This window comes from Erinaceus europaeus, chromosome 23 (genome assembly GCF_950295315.1).
Source record: "Erinaceus europaeus chromosome 23, mEriEur2.1, whole genome shotgun sequence".
Taxonomy (NCBI): domain Eukaryota; kingdom Metazoa; phylum Chordata; class Mammalia; order Eulipotyphla; family Erinaceidae; genus Erinaceus; species Erinaceus europaeus.
The window spans coordinates 5677344-5702088 of NC_080184.1; the positions used below are offsets into that span (position 1 = coordinate 5677344).

Below are 24745 nucleotides of genomic sequence, written 5' to 3' on the forward strand. Positions count from 1 at the left end.
ATACAGAAGGTCAGAACAGGGAGATGGTCAAAATACAGATGGTCATTTCAAGGGAACTTTCAAGGGAGAATATAGACTACTCCAGACTAAGGAAACTTTCAAGGGAAGATTTAGACTATCCCACCCAGGAAACATTAAAGGTAGTTTAAGGCTACCCCAGACCTAGGAAACTTTCAAGGGAAGATTAGGATGCCTCAGACCTAGGGAGCTTTCTAGGGAATATATATCTATAATATAATAATGCTGTTTAAGGTTATTCTTGATGTTAATGAAAATAGTCATGCATGATATCACCTGTATCCTTGATGTTAATGAAAACAATCTTATATGATGTCAACTATAGCTGGGCAAAAATTGTTTAAAAAATAAAGCTCTACAGAGGCCAGAGGTGCCTCTCTCCTGCACTTGAAGCAGTTGACATGTCTCTCATTCATTTGGCCAACTCCCCTTCCTTCAGAGGACCTTAATAACTGTGGCCAGGGCTGACTCCTGGCAGTAATAATTTCCTCTTAACTTTATCCCCCTCCCTCCTCTCTTTCATATCTATCTATATCTGTATCTATATATCATGGTAGCAAAGACTGGTGACAATATGCAGACACTGATTATCCGTGGTGGAAAAATAAGGTTTTTTTAAAAGATTTTATTTATTGATTGATTGATGAGAAAGATAGGAGGAGAGAGAGAGAAAAAGAACCAGATATCACTCTGGTACATGTGCTGCCGGGGCTTGAACTCAGGACCTCACACTTGAGAGTCAAGCCTTTATCCACAGCGCCACGTCCCGGACCATGGAAAAAAAAAGTCTTTTAAGAGTCGGCAGAAAGAGAAATATGCTGGAGGAAAGGAAAAAAAAGGGGAATGTGGGCAAATCAAAAGCAATGAAATAAACGTCAATAACATTTATAAATTAAAATAGAACTTACTCAAGAGAAAAAAAGACAGAATCAGAAGTGGGACGTGTCAGTTACCTGAGAAACTGCCATTTCTTCCTCTTTCTCTCAATTTCCTTTCAGGCCAGAAAATGAAGAGAAATCACAGCAGGAGTTAGAGACTATGATTTTTTTTTTAATGATTTACATTTTTAAAAAATTATTTATTTATTCCCTTTTGTTGCCCTTGTTGTTTTATTGTTGTAGTTATTATTGTTGTTGTCGTTGTTGGATAGGACAGAGAGAAATGGAGAGAGGAGGGGAAGACAGAGAGGAGGAGAGAAAGATAAGACACCTGCAGACCTGCTTCACCGCCTGTGAAGCGACTCCCCTGCAGGTGGGGAGCCGGGGTTCCAACCGAGATCCTTATGCCGGTCCTTGTGCTTTGCGCCACCTGCGCTTAACCCGCTGCGCTACAGCCCGACTCCCGGAGACTATGATTTTAATCCACCAGCAAGGCCTCTTTGCACTGCACCTACAGGGATGACACTGTAATGCATAGAAGGCCCAATACCCTAGCATTTCAATGTCAAGAGAAGAGATCCAGGAACAAAGACAAGCCCATTGGGGGCTACTTATCCTGCATATCAGATCCTTCCAAAAGGCAACACATTTTACTGACATGTTTCATTCAGAACCTCTACGTTCTCCTTTGACAAAAGCATGGACAAAATTCGAGCATAATGTCTAAGAGTCTTCCAACTTAACTCAGGTTTTACGTTAATACCGCGCAGATCAACACTAAAACAGTGACATTACATACAAAAAGACCTTCATGGCGTCTGGGTGGTGGCACACCGGATTGAGTACACAATGCTTAATGAGCCAGGTTCAAAACCCTGGGTCCCATATACAGGGGAAAGCTTTCATGAGTGGTGAAGTAGGGATGCAGGTGTCTTTCTCTGTCTCTCTCTCTATCACCCCCTTCACTCTAGATTTCTGGCTGACTCTATCAAATACATAAAGATATTTTTTTAAAAGATTGTGTGAAAGATCAATCCTACCATTAAAAAAAAAGAAAAGATGTTCATGCCTGAGGCACCAAAAGTAACAAATTTAACTGACAGCACCATCATAGCCAGAGCTGAATAATGCTCTGGTAAGAAAAATAAAATAATTTGTTGTGATCTGGGTCCCATATTCAGCTTAGGAGCCTATATGACCCCTGTACCCTTGTAGATCAATGGGGTTTACAATCAACAATATTTATACACGCCCATGTTCAGTGGGGAAGCAGTTACAGAAGCCAGATCTACCGTCTGCATCAATGGCCTTGGGTCCATACTCCCAGAGGGTTAGAGAATAGGAAAGCTATCAGGGGAGGGGATGGGATATGGAATACTGGTGGTGGGAATTGTGTGAAGTTGTACCCCTCTTATCCTATGGTTTGGTTTAGTCAATGTTTCCTTTTTATCAATAAAAAATAAATTAAAAAATAAATAAATAGAAATTATAAATAAATATAAAAAATAAAAATATAATAATAATAATTGAAGAAAAAACAGACTGGAAAACAGTGATACTCAGAATGAAAACCAGAACAGTCTGGGAAGTAGGGACTTAGTAGTTTTTCTTCAAATTCTAAAGATTGTTAGAGTCCTCCTTTCCCAAGAACATTTATACCTAATAAGTATCCTATTCTCCTCTCATTCTGGGTTTCTTATTCTCATTGATCCTAATCCTATTCTTTGCCCTCTATTTATTAAGCATTTCTATGCCTTGCTACCATCTAGCCATCAAGTTCCAGAAGCTGCCACAGCCCCACCTTGAGCTCCAGCATAAGGATCCCGGTGCGAGCCCACAGCTCCCCAACTGCAGGGGAATCACTTCGCAAGTAGTGAAACAGGTCGGCAGATGTCTATCTTTCTCTCCCCCCTCTGTCTTCCCTTCCTCTCTCCATTTTTCTCTATCCTATCCAACAACAATAACATCAATAACAACAACAATAATAACTACAACAATAATAACTGCAACAATAAAACAATAAGGGCAACAAAAAGGAATAAATAAAAATTGAAAAACAAAAAAAGAAAAGAGGTTTTACTATAGCAACAAAAACAATAAAATATCTAGGAATAAACCTAACCAAAGAAGTGAAAGACTTGTATACTGAAAAATTTGAGTCACGACTCAAGGAAATGCAAAAAGATACAAAGAAGTGGAAAGATATTCCATGTTCACGGGTTGGAAGAATTAACATCATTAAAATGAATATACTACGCAGAGCCATATACAAATTTAATGCTATCCCCATCAATATTCCAACCACATTTTTTAGGAAAATAGAACAAATGCTACAAATGTTTATCTGGAACCACAAAAGACCTAGAAGAATGAAACTGAACATAAACATATTTCACAAACATAGAAGACAAAATAAAAAATAAGCAATGGGAGTACATCAAATAAAAAGCTTCTGCACAGCAAAAGACACACCCACCCAAACAAAGAGATCCCTTACAAAATAGATCATTACATGATATACTTCAGACAAGAAGATAATAACCTAAGAATATAAAGTGTTAACCAAATTCAGCAACAAGAAAACAAATGACCCCATCCAAAAGTGAGCAGATGATATAAACAGAATAGTCAATCAAAGAAGAAATCCAAAACACCAAGAAACATGAGAAAATGCTTTGAGTCACTGTCATAAAAATGCAAATAAAGACAGCAATAAGATACCACTTACCCCTCTGAGAATGTCATACAAAAGAAAAAGTAGCAACAACAAATGTTGGAGAGATTGTGGGGACAAAGGAACCCTCCTACACTTCACTGTTGGTGGGAATGTAAATTGGTCCAACTCCTGTGGAGAGCAGTCTGGAGAACTCTCAGAAGGCTAGAAGGGGACCTTCCCTATGACCCTGCAATTCCGCTCCCAGGGATATATCCTAAATCATCCAAAAACTTATGTGTATACCTGTGTTTATAGCAGCACAATTTGTAATAGTCAAAACCCGGAAGCAGTTCAGATGTCCAAAAACAGATGAGTGGCAGAGAAAGTTGTGGTATATATACACAATGGAATACTACTCAGTTATTTAAAATGGTGAATTCGGGAGCCGGGCAGTAGCACAGCAGGTTAAGCGCACATGGTACAAAGTGCAAGGATGGCTCAAGAAACCTGGTTTGATTCCCCAGCTCCCCATGTGCAAGGGGCTCACCTCACAAGTGTTGTAGTAAGTCTGCAGGTGTCAATCTTTTTCTTTTTTTTTTAACTTTATTTCTTTATTGGGGAATTAATGTTTTACATTCAACAGTAAATACAATAGTTTGTACATGCATAACATTCCCCAGTTTCCCATTTAACAATACAACCCCCACTATGTCATTCATCATCCTTCATGGACCTGTATTCTCCTCACCCGTGTCAATCTTTTTCTACCCTCCTCTGTTTTCCTGTCCTCTCTTTTTCTCTCTGTCCTATCCAAGAACAATGATACCAATAACAATAATAACAAGGGCAACAAAAGGAAAAAAAAGATGAATTCACCTTTGTCAGCTCATCTTGGATAGATTTTAAAGGAATTATGTTAAGTGAGATAAGTCAGAAAGAAGGATGAGTATGAGATGATCTGACTCACAGACAGAAGTTGAAAAACAAGAACAGAAGGTAAAACACACAGCAGAATTTGGACTGGAGTTGGTGTATTGCATCAAAGTAAAGGTGGGGGGGAGGGCTCATGCCCTGGAACATGATGGCAGAGGAGGACCTAGTGGGGGTTGAATTGCTCTGTGGAAAACTGAGAAATGTTACACATGTACAAACGACTGTATTTTACTGTTCACTGTAAGCCATTAACCCCCTAATAAATTAAAAAAGAAAAAAACAAACAAACAATGGTAGAAATTGCCCCACTCTCTGAAGGGAGGCTGAATCAACATATTGTCACTCAAGGAAGACTGTCCTGAAATCAAAGCAGCCTAGAATGTTCTTAGCTATGACCATGGAATGCAAGCTCAGACTGACAGAGGGGCAGAGGTTACACAGGCTCCTGTGCTAAATATGAATAGAAATGGGCCCTAGTTCAGATTGATGGGATTTACAATCAATAGTATTTATATACTATTCCCATGTTTGAAAACTACTCTGCCTTGATCCAGTTTGCCAATCCTATTTCCCAGTCTGACATCCATTTCCCAGAGAATACATTTAGCCCACCTGCATGCTAGCTGTGGGGCACAAGCAAAAATGAGTAAAGTCAGGGGCCTCTTGGAATATATATCTAAAAGAATTTCCTAGCTTCTTCCAAGATAAAGACCCCAAATCTCATATGGTATATTCTTACCTATGGGTCTAAAGCAGAACACATTATTTGAAATACTAAAACAATTTGTTCCTCAGCTTTATATCTTAAAGCTATTCAGCCATCAAGCTGCATATGCTACCATGACATCAACCTGACTTCGCTGGGCAGATGACCTCACCAATGTGTCCTGGAACCTCACCTCCCCAGAGCCCTGCCCCACTAGGGGAGAGACAGGCTAGGAATATGGATTAACCTGCCAATGTCCATGTCCACTGCAGAAGCAATTACAGACACCAGACCTTCCACCTTCTGACCCCATAATGATCCTGGGTTCATGCTTGCAGAGGGATAAAGAGTAGGAAAGCATCCAATGGATGAGATGGGATACAGAACTCTGGTGGTGGGAACTGTGCGCAATTGTACCTCTCTTATCCTATGGTCCTGTCAATCATTATTGAATCAATAAATTAAAAAAAATTCCTTCCAAAACGCCATACTCTGAGAACTTTCTGTACCATCTCTCTGCTCTGCCATGCCAACTAGCACTTCTTCCTGCCACCTGAGTCCAGAGCCCACAGCCTCTACTGGACCTCCCTTCCCATGTGCTCTTGACTCAGCAGGAACCTGTGCACCTACCATTTATAGGTCTCCCTTCCCCTCCACACAGAGGAGTAGGGTGGTGATACAAATAGGGAGAATAGTATGAGAAGAGGAGGCAAACTGCTCTAATGGTAACAGCCAGGGACATATAAAACCGGCTGCCATTATTTCAGGAACCATACCAGAATTTTTAGAAGATACTGGATCACTTATGGAACTCTACAAAATCCCAGAGGTAAAGGAATAAAACATCATGTGGTCTGGGAGGTGGCGCAGTGGCTAAGGCACTAGGCTCCCAAGCACATGTACCAGATTGATGTCTGGTTCTTTCTCCCTCTCCTCCTGTCTTTCTAGTAAATACATAAAATCTTAAAAAAAAAAAAATCTGAATAAGGAAATCTGGATGCTCATCATTTCTGTGCCTTTTGGCTAAGATCAAGTGTAGAAAAACTTTATGTGTGGTCCGGGAGGTGGTGCACTGGATAAAGCGTTGAACTCCCATGCATGAGGTCCTGAGTTCAATCCCTAGCAGAACATGTGTCACAGGAATGTCAGCTTTTTTTTTTTTTAATTCCTTTTTTGTTGCCCTTGTTGTTTTTGTTGTTGTTGTAGTTATTATTGATGTCATTGTTGCTGGATAGGACAGAGAGAAATAGAGAGAGGAGAGGAAGACAGAGAGGGGGAGAGGGAGAAAGACACCTGCACACCTGCTTCACCGCCTGTGAAGCGACTCCCCTTCAGGTGGGGAACCGGGGGCTTGAACCGGGATCCTTCTGCCGGTCCTTGCTCTTTGCGCCACCTGCACTTAACCGGCTGTGCTACTGCCCAGCCCCTGCTTATTTCTTTCTTTCTCTCTCTCTGTCTCTCTCTCTCCTCTTACTTTATCATTAATAAATAATCTTAAAAAAAAATAGAAGCAGGTTAAGTCCATGTGGCACTAAGTGCTAGGACCAGCATAAGGATAGCAGTTCAAGCCCCTGGTTCCCCACCTGCTGGAGAGTTGCTTCACAGGCAGTGAAGCAGGTCTGCAGGTGTCCTTCTCTCCCCTTCTCTGTCTCCCCCCCTCCTTTTATGTCTCTCTGTTCTATTAAACAATGACAACATCAATAACAACAAGAACAATAATAACTACAATAATAAAATAACAAGGGCAACAAAAGGGGAAAAAAAAGAAATTTATCTATTAAAAAAAAACAGAAAAAGTGAATGTTCCCCCAAAACTTTCCTTATTCTGGTCAGAGACAACTCATGAATCTTGATGACAATAGCTCCTGAAGAATTATCAAAAGAATCTTCAACTGTGAAATTTCTTTTTTCTCTTATTTACACATTAAAAAATTTATTTATTTTCCATTTTTGTTGCCCTTGTTTTTGTTTTTGTAGTCATTATTGTTGTTGTTATTGATGTCGTCATTTAGAGAAATGGAGAGAGAAGGGAAAGACAGAGGGGGGAGAGAAACATAGACACCTACAGACCTGCTTCACCGCCTGTGAAGCGACTCCCCTGCAGGTGGGGAGCTGGGGGCTCAAACTGGGATCCTTATGCACTTATTTATAATTTTCAATATATATTTAAATACTTGTTTATTTATACCCTTTTGTTGCCCTTGTTTTATTGTTGTAGTTATTATTATTGTTATTGATGTCGTCACTGTTGGATAGGACAGAGAGAAATGGAGAGAGTAGGGGAAGACAGAGAAGGGGAGAGAAAGACACCTGCAGATCTGCTTCACCACCTGTGAAGCGACTCCCCTGCAGGTGGGGAGCCCGGGCTCAAACTGGGATCCTTCTCCCGGCCCTTGCGCTTCGTGCCACACACGCTTAACCCACTGCGCTACCGCCTGGCTCCCTTATTTATAAATTTTATAGGAGGGAAAGAACAGACGATTGCTCAACTCTGGCAGAGGCAGTACCAAGGATCAAACTTGGTATTTTAAGAATGATAAGGCAGATATCTGCAATAGAGATAGGACAGAGAGAAATGGAGAGAGGTAAGGAAGACAGAGGGGGAGAGAAAGACAGACACCTGCAGACCTGCTTCACCACCTGTGAAGCGCCCCCCCATGCAGGTGAGGAGTCAGGGCTCAAACCGGGATCCTCATGCTGGTCCTTGAGCTTTGCGCCACCTGCGCTTAACCTGCTGTGCTACATCCCGACTCCCTCTCTTTCTCTTCTTATCTCCTTCCCTCTGAATTTCTCTCTGTCTCTATCCAATAAATAATATAGTAAAAAGAAGAAGAAATAGAAACTGAGTCTCCTCTCCTGGCAAAATGCATCTTATCTTAACACCACATGTGGTCCAGGAGAGCCCTCTAAAATGTTTTCCTTTTAAAGCAGGTGAAATCACAGATAAGCCAGACAAATCAGAGGCAGTAAATGAGCACTTGCAATTTGAACTGCATCTCATTTTATTTATTTTCCCTTTTGTTGCCCCCCTTTTCTTATTGTTGTTGTAGTTATTATTGTTGTTACTGATGTCGTCATTGTTAGATAAGACAGAGAGAAATGGAGAGAGGAGGGGGAAGACAGATAGTGGGAGAGAAAGAGAGACACCTACAAACCTGTTTCACCACCTGTGAAGCAACCTCCCTGCAGGTGGGGAGCCAGGTGCTTGAACCGAGCTCAAGGCGGTTCTTGCCCTTTGCGCCACCTGTGCTTTAACCTGCTGTGTTACCACCTGTTACTACTCCCTGTTCTACCTCCTTTTACGCTCTCTCTAACTCCTGTTCTACCTCCTTTTACGCTCTTTCCAACTGGCAAATTTTGCTGTTTCAATGGGGAGTGTGAACTGCACTGACCTGCCTCAGCCAGATCCATGAGGAGCAGAGCAGACCTTCTAATGTCTCTGTCAACCAAAGCCTGCGCTCAACTCTGCTAAATGGCCCAAGAGCCTTCATGCTTACCCCAAATCTCAATTTAACACTGTGTGGAGCACGAAATAAGAGATGAAGAAGAAGTGCTAGATTACTCCTCTCACATGTGGAATCCAGAAGACTAGAACCATGTGCTGGTGAGAAAGTATACCCCTGAAATATTATCAGACTGTAAAACTCTGTCAAATCACTACACCAAATTAAAATAGACTCTCAGCTACAAATGAATGACAGCATACATATTAATTGTCAGCAGGAAAAAAAAAGAAAAAGCTAAGATGATATTATTGGCAGAAAATAAAATATATCAATAGATGATCTATCTGAAAATCTCATTTCTGGAAGGGGAGTAAATAGCATAATTGTTACGCAAAAAGGCTCTCACGCCTGAGGCTCCATAGCCCAGCTTCAATCCCCTGCACCACTAGAAGCTAGATCTGAATAGTGCTTTGGTAAACTATACCCCCCAAATTTTAATAATATACATGTTATCTTTCCTAATCCTAATGGGAAGTCTGGGTTGAGTGACATGTAAACCTTACTTCTCAATTGCTAATGAGCATAGAAAACATAGAGTATTTTCCTCTCTAGAGCCCTGGTCCACTAGGGAAAGATAGAAACAGGCCGGGGGTATGAATCGACCTGCTAAAGTCCATGTCCAGTGGAGAAGCAATGACAGAAGCCAGAACTCCTACCTTCTGCACCCCAAAAACAACTTTGATCCACACTCCCAGTGGGGGAGAAGTGATACGAGGAAGAAGAGGCTCTGAACTCCAGCTCCATCAGCAGCACCAAGGGAGAGAGGAAGAAAGGGAGAGAGGACAAAAGGGAGGGACATATGGAGGTAGTAATGCTCTCATGAGTGGCTTGGAGGGGAAGAGAGCATTGGATCAGGAAGAAAAAGGGGGGCATTAGCTATAAATTTGGACAGATAGTTGTAGAGATGATGGTTGACCCATGTCTACAACCTTAGGGGAACTGCAGTGGATTGCCGTGAGGAGACTGAAGATTCAGAACCCTGGTGGTGGGAATGGAGTGGATTTATACCTGATGTCGACATGAAATTTCATAAATCAGTATTAAGTAGCTAATAGAATTCAAAAGAAAAATTAAAATAAAAATAGAGTATTATAGGTTAATTAATTTAATCTTATCTACTTATTCAAATTAAATTTATAATATGTGTTCTTGCGTTTTTTCCTATTCCTTAGTAAATTAATTAACACAAAGCATTGTGATCCTGTTGTTACATCTTGAAGTCCATGACTTGGTATGCTAACAAGATCCTTAGGAGGGGCCAGGTGGTGCTGCACCCGGTTGTGTGCATATGTTACTGTGCACAAGGACCCAGGTTCCAGACCTTGGTCCGCACCTGCAGGGGGACAGCTTCATAAGTGGTGAAGCAGTGCTGCAGGTGTCTCTCATCTCTCTCCCTCTCTATCACCCCCTACCTTCTCAATTTCTGGTTGTGTCTATCCAGTAAGTAAATAAAGATAAAAAAACAAAATAAAATAATCCTTGTTAGTGCTGAAGATAATCACTTGCTCCGTTCCTAGAGGCATTGACTGTGCTGGGAACCTCAGCTACAGTGTTGAAAAAGAAACAGATCCCAAGAGATTCCTTCATGCTTCTTTACATTTCCTATCAATGACATAAAGTCCTCCAACTCCAATTGCATAAGGAATATCCAGAACCACTAATTCCACATATGGACAAGGACAAATAGGGGAGGGAATCACAGTACACTTTTATAGTCTTCAGTAAGTGGAAACTTTCTCTCTATGTGTCTTTTTTAATTTAATTTTATTTATTTATTCATGAGAAATGATATATATAAAGAACCAGACATCACCCTGGTACATGTGCTGCTGAGGATTGAACTCAGGACCTCATGCTTGAGAGTCCAATACCTTATCCACTGCACCACCTTCTGGACCATTGGGAGCTTTTTCTACTACTCAAAAATTATGTATGTTCATTATTCTCTACAACGTCTTACACAAAAACTTTATAACTGAACTAACCAGAATGGTACACACCAGAGTTTTGCAGGTCATATTACACAACACTGCACTAAAATCTGATTACAGGGGCAGAGTGGTAGTGGACCTGGTTGAGTACACACAATGCAGCGCTCTAAGTCCTGGGTTCAACTCCTGGTCCCCACAGAGGCAGAGTTTCAATAACAGAACAGCAGCACTGTGTGTGTATCTCTCCTTCACTCTATATCCCACCACCCTCACAGTTCCTCTATGACTCTATCCAAAATCAATTAATAAAAATATTTTTTACCGGGGTCGGGCAGTAGGGCAGCAGGTTAAGCGCACATGACATAAGGCGCATAGATGGGCACAAGGATCCTGGTTTGAGCCACCCCCACCTACCCCCCCCCCGCTATGCATCTGCAGGGGGGTCGCTTCACAGCCCGTGAAACAGGTCTGCAGGTGTCTATCGTTCTTTTTTTATTTTATTTTTTTGTGTTTTTTATTTTATTTACGTATTTTCCCTTTTGTTGCCCTTGTTGTCTTTTTATTGTCGCTATTATTGTTGTTATTGGTGTCGTCGTTGTTAGATAGGACAGAGAGAAATGGAGAGAGAAGGGGAAGACAGAGAGGGGGAGAGAAAGACAGACACCTGCAGACCTGCTTCACCGCCTGGGAAGCGACTCCCCTGCAGGTGGGGAGCCGGGGGCTCGAACCGGGATCCTTATGTGGGTCCTTGCGCTTTGGTGCACTACCACGCGACTCCCCGGTTTCTTTCTCTCCACTCTCAGTCTCTCTTCCTCTCTTGATTTCTCTTACCTATCCAACAACAACATCAATGGCAACAATAACAATAACAACAACAACAAGGACAACAAAAATGGAAAAAGTGGCCTCCAGGAATACTGGATTTGTAGTGCAGGCACCGAGCCCCAGCAATAACCCTGGAGGGGGATAAAAAGAGTAAATATGCCCTAAGATGTTGAAAGAATAAGTGCTGACAAAAACTAATATGACAGTGAAGAAACAAATGACTTTCAAGTCTGAGATTCCCAATTCTCTGGTTCAATCTCTAGACTATGATAAGGTAGAAGTGAACAGTGCTGTACTGAAATAATAAGTAACATTTCTTTATTTTTAAATTTTTAAAAGTATTTTATTTACTTTTTTCTTTTTTTAAAATTTATTTATTTATTCCCTTTTGTTGCCCTTGTTTTATTGCTGTAGTTGTTGTTTTGATGTCGTCATTGTTGGCTAGGACAGAGAAATGGAGAGAGGAGGGGAAGACAGAGAGGGGGAGAGAAAGACAGACACCTGCAGACCTGCTTCACCGCCTGTGAAGCGACTCCCCTGCAGGTGGGGCGCCAGGGGGCTCGAACAGGGATCCTTCCGCAGGTCCTTGGGCTTTGCGCCACGTGCGCTTAACCTGCTGTGCGACCGCCCGACTCCCCTATTTACTTATTTTCAAGTGAGATGGAGAGAGAGTAAGACACAGAGAGAAATACCAGAGCACTGCACAGCTCTGGCTTATGGTGGTGTGAGGGATTGAATCTTGGACTTAGGAACCTCAGGCATGAGAGTCTCTTTGCAAAACCATTATGCTATCTACCCCAGCAATAAGTAACATTTTAATAATAAAAATAATGCTGGTTCCCAGCTGGGACCAGGGAGTGGGCAGAATCCCACATTGTCAGTTTCTTCACACTACCCTGGTGCCACGATAATTATGTGAACACTTTTCATGAATGCCCCTCACTTTAAGGTGCAGAACTGCTTATGTTTCTCCAACAAGTTTATTAGAAGGCAAGGCCAGTCCCGGGACACTTCTGCTAAATTCACTGCTAAGGCCACAATAAACTGAATAGACACAAAATGCAACGGCTTGAGGGATGATTTAACAGACAACAGAAATCTAAAATCTGTCACTAAGACAAATAAAAATGAGAAAGAATCTCTTGCTTTAGAATCTCAGGCATGAGAATCTCTGCATAACCATTAGGCTCCGCCCCAGAATTCTGTAGTTTACATCTGCGGAAACCTCAGATCCCAGTGCAGGCAGAACAATCAGAAGTGCGCTGGGCTCAGCTGGAGGCTGTAAGGTGCCCACAGACATGCTGGCTCCCAAACTGACCTTCTGGTCTGGGGTCAGCAAGTCCTTCCTCCTTCAACCTGGGTTAAGGTCCCGGGTCCAGATCCCGGGACTCTCCGCAGAGAATGGGACTGGACCCAGGCACCCTGCACTTATGCACCAGGAGAGAAAAAAATTGGGGAAATGAATGGTGATCCAACTTCCCCAAAGGATCACGACAGTTAACAGGAGTCCAGCCTCCGTGTACAGTGGAGACGGTGACTGACTGTGAAGAAAGGCTGAGATGGCAAAGCTGCATCCCGGAATATTGTAGCAAGTCTCCAGCAACCCCTCCCAATCTCAGCCGCGATGAGCCACACTCACGATATCCCATCCAGTGCTGAACTTACTGGAGACTCTTCCCCGAAGTCCAAATCAGCAGGAGATGAGAGCCACACGGAGAGAAAAGTAGAGAAAAGCTGGATCCAACAAGCACAAGATCCAGCGCCAGAGTGCCTTACTTCAGGAGTGTCTGCTTTCAATTTGCAGCACCGCCCACCTGCCGCCCAGATTGGTCTATGATCGCTGCCTAAGAAAAAATAATCGGATGAAGCCCTTGTCACACAGACAACTACACTTCTGATTGAATAATGTTAACATCCAATAAAAACTACTGATTTCCAAGTGACAGGAATGCTGCCCTTTCAACTTCTGCAGAGGGTGTGCCTGCGTGAGGAACAGTTAAAGCAAGAAATGGCAGATGAACCTCCTTGTTAGCGCTAGAGGAGCTTCAGCAGTTAAAAAACACTTCAGGGGGTGGGGTTGGGTGGATGACGAAGGTAGTACAGCAGGTTAAACGCACTTGGTGCAAAGCTCAAGGAGCAGAGTGAAGATACCAGTTCGCCTCGGCTCGTCACCTGCAGAAGAGTCGCTTCACAGGTGGTGAAGCAGGTCTGCAGGTGTCTGTCTTTCTTTCCCCTTCTCTCTCTTCCCTTCCTCTCTCCATTTCTCTCTGTCCTATCCAACAACGATGACATCAGTAACAACTATAACAATAAAACAACAAGGGCAACAAAAGGATTAAATAAATAAATATTTTTTTTTAAAAAAAAGGTGGTCCGGGTGGTGGCACAATGGATAAGGCATCAGACTCTCAAGCATGAGTTCCTGTGTTCAATCCCTGGCAGCACATGTACCAGAGTGATGTCTGGTGCTTTATCTCCTCCTATCTTTCTCATTAATAAATAAATACAATCTTTTTAATAATGTAATTGTTGTTTATGGCAATGGGTTGCAAAATTCTCTGTAATTGTAACTACAAGGGCTAACTGCTTTGAATTTTGCTTCTGTATTTCTGGCTTGGTTGCTTGTGCTTATAGACTTGGAACAGACTATAAAAGACAGCTTACTGTAATTTTTTTTTTTTTAAAGTCAACAATGTTTATACAATTTTCCCACATTTGGGAGCTACTCTCTTCCTTGATCCAGCTTTCTGGTCCTTTTTACAGCCATGGCATCATCTCCCTAGACAAAAACTGGGGTCCACCTGCATATCAGATGTCAGACTCAGGTAAAAATTAATAGTCATGGATGCTTTGGAATATACCTAAAATAGACCTAGTAGCTATTTCCAAAACAGAGACCCCCAAATCCTTTTTTTAATATTTATTTATTTATTCCCTTTTGTTGCCCTTGTTGTTTTATTGTTGTAGTTGTTGTTGATCTCGTTGTTGTTGGATAGGACAGAGAGAAATGGAGAGAGGAGGGGAAGACAAAGAAGGGGAGAGAAAGATAGACACCTGCAGTCCAGTTTCACCGCTTGTGAAGCAATTCCCCTGCAGGTGGGGAGCCGGGGGCTCGAACCAGGATCCTTACACTGGTCCTTGTGCTTAGCGCCACCTATGCTTAACCCGCTGTGCTACCACCCGACTCCCGACCCCAAATCTTTATCTGCAATATTCCAGCCTTTAGGTTTATGATTGGTCAACAATTTGTATGACTTTATATGTTAACTCTTTTAAAAAAAGATTTATCCATCTAGAAACATCAGAGAAACAGAGCACCATTCAGATATATGTAGTGCTAGAGATCAAACCTGGGCTGTCTTACCTGTAAGCCTACATCACAAGCTACTGCCTCAGCTCTCAGGATGCTAGTCAGCCTCTCATTGGTCTTTATAACATCACTTATCATAGTAAAAATCATTTTCACTATGTCATTTAATGAACCTTAGGAAAACTGAAATATGTGAATAGTTCATTATCTTGTTTACAACACAATTTTACATTCCACCTTGAGATATTTTGTAGGAATACAAGCACAATAACTGATTATCTTGTAATTTTTTGTTTATAGGATTCCTCTGAACTGTTTTTTTTAAATTAAAAATTAGATACAGAGAGAAATTGAGAGGTGGGGGAGAGAGGGACAAAAAGAGCCCTGCAGCCCTATTTCACCACTCATGAAGCTTCCTCCTGCAGTTGGGGACCAGGGGCTTGAACCTGGGTCCTTGTGCATTGCACTGATCACTTAACAAAGTGTACCACAGAATGGCCCTGAGGTTTTTTTTAAAAAATGTCTTCAAAGATAACTGAAACAACTAAATATTATACAACACATTAACATTCACAGGGATTTTTAAAAAATTTCTTTTAGTTTTTTATGTTTATTTATTTTCCCTTTTGTTGTCCTTATTGTAGTTATTATTTATGTGATTGTTAGATAGGACAGAGAGAAATGGAGAGAGGAGGGGAAGACAGGGGGAGAGAAGAACAGACACCTGCAGACCTGTTTCACCGCCTGTGAAGCGACTCCCCTGCAGGTGGGGAGCTGGGGGCTCAAACTGGGATCATTACATCGGTCTTTGCGCTTTGCGTCATGTGAACTTAACCCGCTGCGCTACTGCCCATCTCCCCACAGGGATTTTAAAAAAACTTTATTATCCTTCTTTATTTGAGTCAGTTTACATTCACATTCATATGATTTCTCTGCTATAAGTCATTTTATGTATCTGAAGAGAACTAGATCAATTGAGCATTTTATTTGTTTACTTTTATAAGGTTTCATACAACTGAGTGTTCTTTCATATGTCTGAAGACTACTAGCCTGACAGAATGTTTTACTACATTGTTCACTTTCATAGGTTATTTTCTTTACTGTGAATTCGTTCATGTTTCCAAAAACGCTAGAAGAAGAAGAGAACTGGAACTAGCAAATGCCTTACTGCACTGTTTACATTCATAGGGTTTCTCTCCACTGTGAGCTCTTTCATGTACCTGAAGAGAACTAAAATAAACAAATGCTTTACTACATTGCTTACATTCATAAGGTTTCTCTCCCGTGTGAGCTCTTTCATATCTCTGAAGATGACTGCATTGCCTGAATGCTTTACTACATTGTTTACATTCACAGGGTTCCCTCATGGCGTTGAAGATTACTGGGATAACTGAATGTTTTACGACATTGCTGACATCCATACGTGCCAGTGGTCAGCCTCGGCGAAGTAAATAGGGTACCTTCAGAAGGAAAGGGGAGTCAGCGAAATGAGTGAAGTGAGAGACATGTCAGCTGCTTCAAGTGCAGGAGAAAGGCACTTTTGGCCTCTGTCTGCAGTGCTTTATCATGTAAACACATTTCACCTGGATATAGTTGACATCATGCAAGACTATATTTATTAACATTAAAAAATAACTCCAGACATTATTATCACTATAGACATTATTATCATTATAAGCATGTTCTCCTTGAAAGTTTCTTTGGTCTGTGGCACCCTGCCCTCCCCTAGGCTTTGACCATCCGTGTGGCCTTGATGTGGCCATAACTTCAAAAACATGATTCCCTTTGTTTCGGCTGATTGTGTTAGGTTGGCATATCTTCTCTGGAGCTCAGTCTAATAGCTTTTCTTCTTAACCCATTCTTGGATGGGCCTAAGTAACACTTTTCTAAAATCTAGCAAACTGTCTACCTAAAGAAATCTTCTGCTGTAAAGTAAGCACACACAATGGGGGCTCTCTACTGGCTAACCTTTGTATATATGAGAATTCACTAACTTTTACCCATATGAATGTTTACTAATTTTTACCCATTAACCCTTATATTAGCTCTCTAACTACACAACCTCTCTCTATATCATAGGTACCTGTAAGTGCAGCAGGGGGGTCTGTGGGTGAGGGTAAGTGACAGGGCCTCTATGTATTTATGTGGAAACCACAGGCTGCCACTTATTCTATAAGCCACCCATAGTTCTGGCTTTTGGTCTGAGTCTAACTAATTGAGAAGCTGTAGTGGTGACAAATAGCAATTTTTCTGAAAGTCTCTCGATGAGTGAAGCAGCTTTTACTCTTAGGCCATTTTTAGTCTTGCTACATTCACTGCCATAATTGTCACTATGTACTTCCCCTGGGGATCTCTTTTTATTGTCACCAGGTAATACTTGTGCATTTTCAATATTGCCAATAATGCCTCAAATTACCGATGTAATTGAGAACAAATAGGATGAATAGCTTCAGTTAAGTCTAGGACTTCCTGCATTGCAGTTGGCCCCGGCCTGCTCTATACTTTGCCAGCCAACAGACTTGACTTCACCTCTGCCATTAAACAAAAAGGATGAATAGCTTCAGTTTGGTCTAGGACTTCCTGTTTTGCAGTCGGTCCTGGCTTGCTCTGTACTTTGTCAGCCAGGAGACTTGACTTTGCTTCCACCACATAGGGTTTTGGTTCACTGTGATTTTTTTCATGTCTCTGAAGATAACTGGAATGACTGAATGTTTTATTACATTGTTTACATTCATAGGGTTTCTCTCCACTGTGAGTTCCTTCATGGCACTGAAGATGATTGTAGTGCCCGAATATTTTACATTTTTTATGTACATAGGGTTTCTCTCCACTGTGACTTCTTTCATGCCTCTGAAGACTAGAGAAATAACTAAAGGCTTTGTTGCATTGTTTACATCCATAGGGTTTCTCTCCACTGTGAGATCTTTCATGGATCTGAAGAGTATAGAAATAACCAAAGGCTTTACTACATTGTTTACATTCATAAGGTTTCTCTCCACTGTGCGTTATTTCATGTGTCCGAAGATGACTGGAGCGACTGAATCTTTTCCTACATTGTTGACATTCATAGGGCTTCTCTCCACTGTGAGCTCTTTCATGTCTCCGAAGAGAACTATTAAAACTGAATGTTTTATTACATTGTTTACATTCATACGGTTTCTCTCCACTGTGAATTCTTTCATGACCCTCAAGAGTCCTGGAACAAACAAATGTTTTACTACATTGTTTACATTCATAAGGTCTCTCTCCACTGTGAGTTCTTTCATGATGTTGAAGATGACTGTATTGCCTGAATGCTTTATTACATTGTTTGCATTCATAGGGTTTCTCTCCACTGTGAGTTCTTTCATGTTGCTGAAGATGACTGGATCGCCTGAATGCTTTACTACATTGTTTACATTCATAGGGTTTCTTGGTACTGTGAGTTCTTTCATGTGTCTGAAGATGACTGGGACAACTGAATGTTTTACTACATTGTTTACATCCATAGGGTTTTGGTCCACTGTGATCTTTTTCATGTTTCTGAAGATAACTGGAATGACTGAACATTTTATTACATTGTTTACATTCATAGAGTTTCTCTGCACTGTGACTTCTTTCATGCCTCTGAAGAGTAGAAAAATAACTAAAGGTTTTGCTGCATTGTTTACATTCATAAGGTTTCTCTCCACTGTGAGTTCCTTCATGGCGCTGAAGATGACTGTAGTGTCTGTATGTTTTACTACATTGTTTACATTCATAGGGTTTCTCTCCACTGTGACTTCTTTCATGCCTCTGAAAACTGGAGAAATAACTAAAGGCTTTCCCACATTGTTTACATTCATAAGGATTCTTTCCACTGTCAGTTCTTTCAAGTATATGTAGAGAACTAGACTGACTGAATGTTTTACTAGATTGTTTACATTCATATAAATTTTCTCCACTTTGAGATCTCTCATGGGTCCAAAGTTTACTGGGTTGGATGGATTCCTTACTACATAGTTTACAATTATAGGATTTTCCCATGATTTGAGTTCTTTCATATGTTTGAAGATAACTGGAAGAAGTGAATTTCTTATGACATACTTCACATTCATGAGGTTTCTGTCTATATAGACTTTCAGCCTTCTCAATTAACGTCTTTTTTATGTTTCTATAAAAAATGAGAAGTTAAAAAAAAGAGAAGTTACTAGGTACATATTTTAATAAAAATTAAGTTAATGTTATTAGAAAAAATGGTCTACATAGGTGGGAGGTGATGGTACATCCAGTTAAGCAGACATATTATCAAACACAAAGAGCCAGTTTTACACCACCACTAGCATAAGGTTCACTTCCTGAGTGGTGAATCAGATCTGCAGGTGTGTATCTTCCTCTCCTAAACTCTATCTCTCCATGTTTTCTCAATTTCCTCCTGTCCTATCTAGTGAAAATTAGAAAGAAAACAAAATGGGAAAATGGTCTCCAGGAATAGTGAATTCTTACTGCCAATACTGAACCCCAGTGATGACTCTGGAGGCAATAAAAAAAATTATATCAACAATCACAAATGTAGGCAATCATTAAACATAAGTAATTACAATAATGATAAGGCTTTTTTTAACATACTGGAAAAAATCATTACCAAATACAATGGAAGCTTCATAAGTGGTAGAGCAGTGCTGTGGTCTCTCTGATTATTTCACTCATGACTCTCATACTAAATTTGGGAAAAAAAATATTTACACAGGGAAACCCCATAGACATCAAGTATCAGTCATATCCACAGGAAGAAAAAAAGTCTAAATCACAAGCTTTCTCAGATGAGACAATATGTTTTATACTGCATGTGACTCTCACCTTTGTTTACTCCCTTCATGGTCTTGCTGTTGTTCAATGAAAAGATCCTCTTGCAATTTTCCTAAAATGAAAATAGACACTATAGAAATATTTAAATCACTGATCCACTGTTAGTCAAAGGTATGCCCTGCTTGCTTAACAGTCCCTCCTTTTCCACAGTTCACATCGGAGAACACTGGAGGATAAGAAGATAAATTGCCTTCTAGTTGCCAAATGAAAGATTATTATTCATACCTATTGAGACAAGGTTATGGAATATTTCCAACATCACATCTTTGTAGAGCTTCTTCTCGGAAGGATTTAGTAGTGTCCACTCCTCCTGACTGAAGTTCACAGTTACATCTTCACAGGTTAGTGAGTCCTACAATATATGCAGCATGTGTATATGAAATATGATTTATACTGAAAGTACACTGGATGACTAGACTATATTTCTTTGGTAATTTGATCAGGAAAAAAAAGCTCATTCTCATGGCCTAGGAGTGAATACAATGAATACAGTAAAGGATTCTCAAGCAGGAGGTTCAGAGTCTGTTCCTTGAATTTCATGTACCAAATAAAACTTAATAGAGTGAGCACCTTCAGTCATATTTCATACGATAAAAATGGATTTGGGTGGTGCTGGAGGTGGCACAGTGGATAAAGCCCTGGACTCAGAAGCGTGAAGTCCTGAGTTCAATCACTGGCAGCACATTACCAGAATGATGTCTAGTTATTACTCTCTCTCCTCGTCTTTCTCATGAATAAATAAAACCTTAAAAAAAACTGATTTAGATATTTTAGGTAGATGGGCAAGTGTATAAAACATTGAACAGGGGGCTGGGTGGTAGAACAGTGGGTTAAGCACACATGGTGCATACCGCAAGGGCCAACATAAGGATTCTGGTTCGAGCCCTTGGCTCCCCACTTGCAGGGGAGTCATTTCACAGGTGGTGAAGCAGGTCTACAGATGTCTCTCTTTCTCTCCTCCTCTGTCTTCCCCTCCTCTCTCCACTTCTCTGTCCTAGCCAACAAAGATGACATCAATAACAATAATAATAACTACAACAATAAAACAACAAGGGCAACAAAAGGGAATAATAAAAAACATTGTCTTATTTATTTATTTCTTAGTTATTGAGAAAGAGGAGTTTAGATAATTCAAGCCTCAACCCACCATATATGATGCTTATAACTGAACTCAGGATCTCAGCTTGAGACTTCAGTGCTTTACACACTGTGCCATCTTCCAGGCTCCACTCCTTGTCATCAAACTGATCCAGATGATCTGGACCTCACTATGGCTGCTGGACATGCTGAGAACTGCAAATTACTAAAGGCTCATTGAATTTCACTCAGGTTGGATGAATTGTATGCACAAGGGTATAAAACATATTACCTATTGGAAATAATTTTTCTCAGAAAAAACCCCATATCCCCATTTCAGGATTATTACCTGATCAGGCAACACTGTCTTAAATTATACCATAAAAAAAAAAAGTACCATCACATAAGAATACATTTCAGATTCAGGGTCTAAGTTCTTCCTATGGAGCTATTCTCTGATGTGGAACTATACCAGGTGGTCTTGGGGACATGTGATAATCCAAGTTAGTATAAAATCATTGTTACCACCCCTTTAATAAGTGGGCAACTCTCTCCCCATGGCATCCTGTCTCACAGGGAGGAAGGACTCACTCTGATTTAGGATTAGATTCCAACCCAAATGAAATGACCAGTTTATAAAATGTCAAGTGTGCTCACCTGGAAAGACACATGGCTTGTATACATGTGATCTGGGTTTGAGCCTTAAGATACACTCATTCATGGGGTCTATCTGGTCATTCTCTTTCATTACTTTTTCTCTCTCTCTCTTTTTTTTTTTTTTATAATTGTGTGAAAGATTTTTCTTTCTTTTTTAAAAAAATTTTTATATTTATTTATTTTCCCTTTTGTTGCCCTTGTTTTTTATTGTTGTTGTAGTTATTGTTGTTGCTACTGATTTTGTCATTGTTAGATAGGACAGAGAGAAATGGGGAGAGCAAGGAAAGACAGAGGGGGAGAGAATGACAGACACCTGCAGACCTGCTTCACTGCCTATGAAGTGACTCCCCTGCAGGTGGGGAGCCGGGGGCTCAAACTGGGATCCTTACGCCAGTCCTTGTGCTTCATGCCACATGTGCTTAACCCGCTGTGCTACTGCCCGACTCCCTTTCACTAATTTTCTATCTGTGGATTATGGTCCTGGAGTTTCTGGGAATGTGGTCAGGGACCAACAATGAGTATAAGATCCCACCCAGGATAAAAGACAGAAACATTCCACCAATGGTTTCATCTAAGTATTTGATAGTTTCTGGTCTAACATCCAGGTCCTTGATCCATTTGGAGTTGACTTTTGTTTCTGGTGAGATAAAATGCTTCAGTTTCATTCTTCTACCCAGTTCATGTTTCTACCCAGTTTTCCTAGTACCATTTATTGAAGAGAGCCTCCTTCATCCATTTAATAACTTGGGCCCCTTTATAAAAAATTAGATATCCACAGGTGTGTGGGTTTAGTTTGGGATTTCAATTGTGTTCCACTGGTCTATGTACCTATTTTTTGTTCCAGTACCAGTCTGTGTACCCATTTTAGTTCCAGTACCTCTATAATTGTAAACAATGGAGGAGATATCACAACAGACACCACAGAAATAAAAAAAAATCATGCAAAGCTCCTATGAACAACTCTATGCCATCAAGCTAGAGGATCTGGAAGAAATGGAAGAATTCCTAGAAACATATACCCTTCCAAAACTGAACCAGGAAGAGCTACAAAACCTAAATGGACCAATCACAGACAAAGAAATCAAAACTGTTATTAAGAATCTTCCTAACAACAGGGAGTCGAGAGGTAGCACAGCAGGTTAAGCGCATGTGGTGCAAAGCTCAAGGACCTGTGTAAAGATCCCGGTTCGAGGCCCCATCTTCCCACCTGCAGGGAAGTCACTTCACAGGTGGTGAAGCTGGTCTTCTGGTGTCTTTCTCTCCCCTTCTCTGTCTTCCCCTCCTCTTTCCATTTCTCTCTGTCCTATCAAACAACGACAACATCAACAACAATAACTACAACAATAAAAAACAAGGGCAACAAAAGGGAAAATAAATAAATAAACAACAAAAAGAATTTTCCCAACAACAAAAGTCCAGGACCAGATAGCTTTAAAAACAAATTCTACATGACCTTTAGGAAACATTTAATACCTATACTTTTAAGCTCTTCCAAAAGATTGAAGAAACAAGAACATTCTCTTCCTCCTTCTATGAAACCAATAAAACATAGTGTAAAAAAAAAAAAAAGAACTAAGCAGTGCTCTGGAAAAAAAAAAAATCTAAAGGAATGTTGTAGAATAGCATGTTTATGCAAACTGACTTTTATGATTGAAGACCCTCAAGGCCCCAGGTTCAATGCCCAGCAACACCATAAAACAAACAGATCTAGCACTCTGTTCTTTCTCTTTATATCTCTCTCATTAAAATATTTGAAAAGTAGATTTTTAAAGAAGTTTGGCTTTGGTGTCCCCAGTTTAGCACACTTGTTACAATGTACAAGGACATAGGTTCAAGTCCCCTCCTGAAGGCAAGAAGGCTCATAAAATGTAAAGCTGCAGGTTTCTTTCTTTTTCTTTCTCCCAATACCTGTCTCTATCCAATAAGTAAATGAAGTATTAAGAAAATTCTGCTCCAGTTCAGAAAGACTGGAGCCGAGGTGGATGGAGGAGAAGGGAGTTTTTATTTGCATGGGCCAAAAGCTCAGATCACTCTGAAAACCCTGGGCCAAGCACAAAGTTTAGTTTCAGTTATTATACACTCTAGAAATGTAACATATGACTCAGGCTACAGAAACTGATGTAACAAGCAGCTGTTGGAAGGAAGCAAAAATACAAAAGCAAAATACAGCAGTTAGCAATCATGACTACAAAGGCAATTAGGATTTTGTTATTCTCTAGAGAAGGCGTTTTACTTTGCTGGCCTTCTGTTCCACTTATCTGCTACTCACTCAGTGAAGGTCAGTCTGTCCTTCATTTCAATTCTTTACTTTCACTTACATGACCTTCTGCATCACTACCTGACTCAATATCAAAATTGGTACATACTCAGTCTTTCTACACATTTTTAACCCTTTATTATTTTTTTTAGTTTTTGGGCTCCGAGATGGGGCCTTCTTAAAAACATACCACAATCATATTATAAGTCTAAAATTCTGTAAATTCCCTCACAAAGGGATCAAAATCATTGTGTAGCAAGAAGACTTTTCAGTGACCTTCTAAGAAGGGTGTTTGCCTAGAGAACACTACACACCTGGATAGTGTGGATGGAGGCGATTTGCCTGACTGAAGTTCCCTCAAGAAGTGCCAGCAGGAAATCAGGTGCACTTTGTATGAGACAGAAAATGCACCCATCTCCACCAGTGCCCCTGCTTCCTGTCTAGACCCCACTCTTGCTGATGGTGCCTTTCCTAGCTGGTGCGTTTAACTTATTCCTCTCTGTTTCTCAATTACTTAGTCAAAATTATACTAGTCTTCAAGACTGAAAGTGAGTCACTTTAACACCTGTTGCTATAATGTTTCTACTGTGTACCCTACAATGTATGTGATTGCTCTGTTCTGATTAGCGCCCCAACCCACAGAGACAAGACAGTCTCTGATTCCTGATAGATAGAGAATTTAATAAGATCCAAGATGGGGTCAGTGCAGATTTAGAAGCTGCCTTCTGAGAATGTCAGGGACCCTGGAACACCAGCTGACTTCAATTAACTGGAGTAGAAAGCATGGCTGGCCCCACTGGCCAGACCATAGTTAATGGTTGTTATGGCCCTGATGTTTGGGACTTATTTGTTATGTCCAGTTGTCAAGTTTGTATAGGCAAGAACTAAGGCAACAGTTAGGGCCATGGAATTACAAATAGTCATGCAAGAATCCATCTGGCTCCCAACAAAAATAGAGATGTAAGAATAAAGATCCATCACATGGTCAAGTACAGGAAGGAATGAGAGGGAATCTCCAAACAGTAAGCCTCTGAATATGCTTATACTATTATTATGGTAAGTTTGTAAGAAGGCCCCAACACAGAACAGGAAAGCTGAAGACAGAATGTGCAGAAGGACTGAATATGTGCCAACGTTTGAGATTGAGTCAGGTGGTGATGCAAA

The 24745-nt window shown here is 40.7% G+C and overlaps 3 protein-coding genes across 6 annotated transcripts in view; all 3 read right to left on the minus strand.

The window, feature by feature from the left end:
• The window catches only part of LOC107523148 (zinc finger protein 14-like), a 156889-nt gene extending 155825 nt beyond the window's left edge, over nt 1–1064 (minus strand). Inside the window, exon 1 of the mRNA XM_060182116.1 lies at nt 972–1064. Within this exon, the coding sequence (XP_060038099.1) occupies nt 972–986 (15 nt within the window). The 5' untranslated portion in view covers nt 987–1064. The remainder of the gene's footprint in view (nt 1–971) is intronic.
• The window catches only part of LOC103123672 (zinc finger protein 709-like), a 418768-nt gene that overhangs the window by 156316 nt on the left and 237707 nt on the right, over nt 1–24745 (minus strand). The window lies entirely within an intron of this gene.
• LOC132535582 (zinc finger protein 709-like) overlaps nt 16354–24745 on the minus strand; it is a 31866-nt gene continuing 23474 nt past the window's right edge. The window contains exons 1-4 of one of the 2 annotated variants that reach the window (XM_060182102.1): nt 20738–21913; nt 19816–19942; nt 19582–19642; nt 16354–18895 (exon numbers count right to left, since the gene is read on the minus strand). In XM_060182102.1, coding sequence (XP_060038085.1) covers nt 17260–18895; nt 19582–19642; nt 19816–19942; nt 20738–20740 — 1827 coding nt within the window. In that variant the 5' untranslated portion in view covers nt 20741–21913 and the 3' untranslated portion in view covers nt 16354–17259. Of the gene's footprint in view, nt 18896–19581; nt 19643–19815; nt 19943–20737; nt 21914–24745 lie in introns of those variants that run through there. The other variant, XM_060182101.1, reaches the window with a different exon arrangement.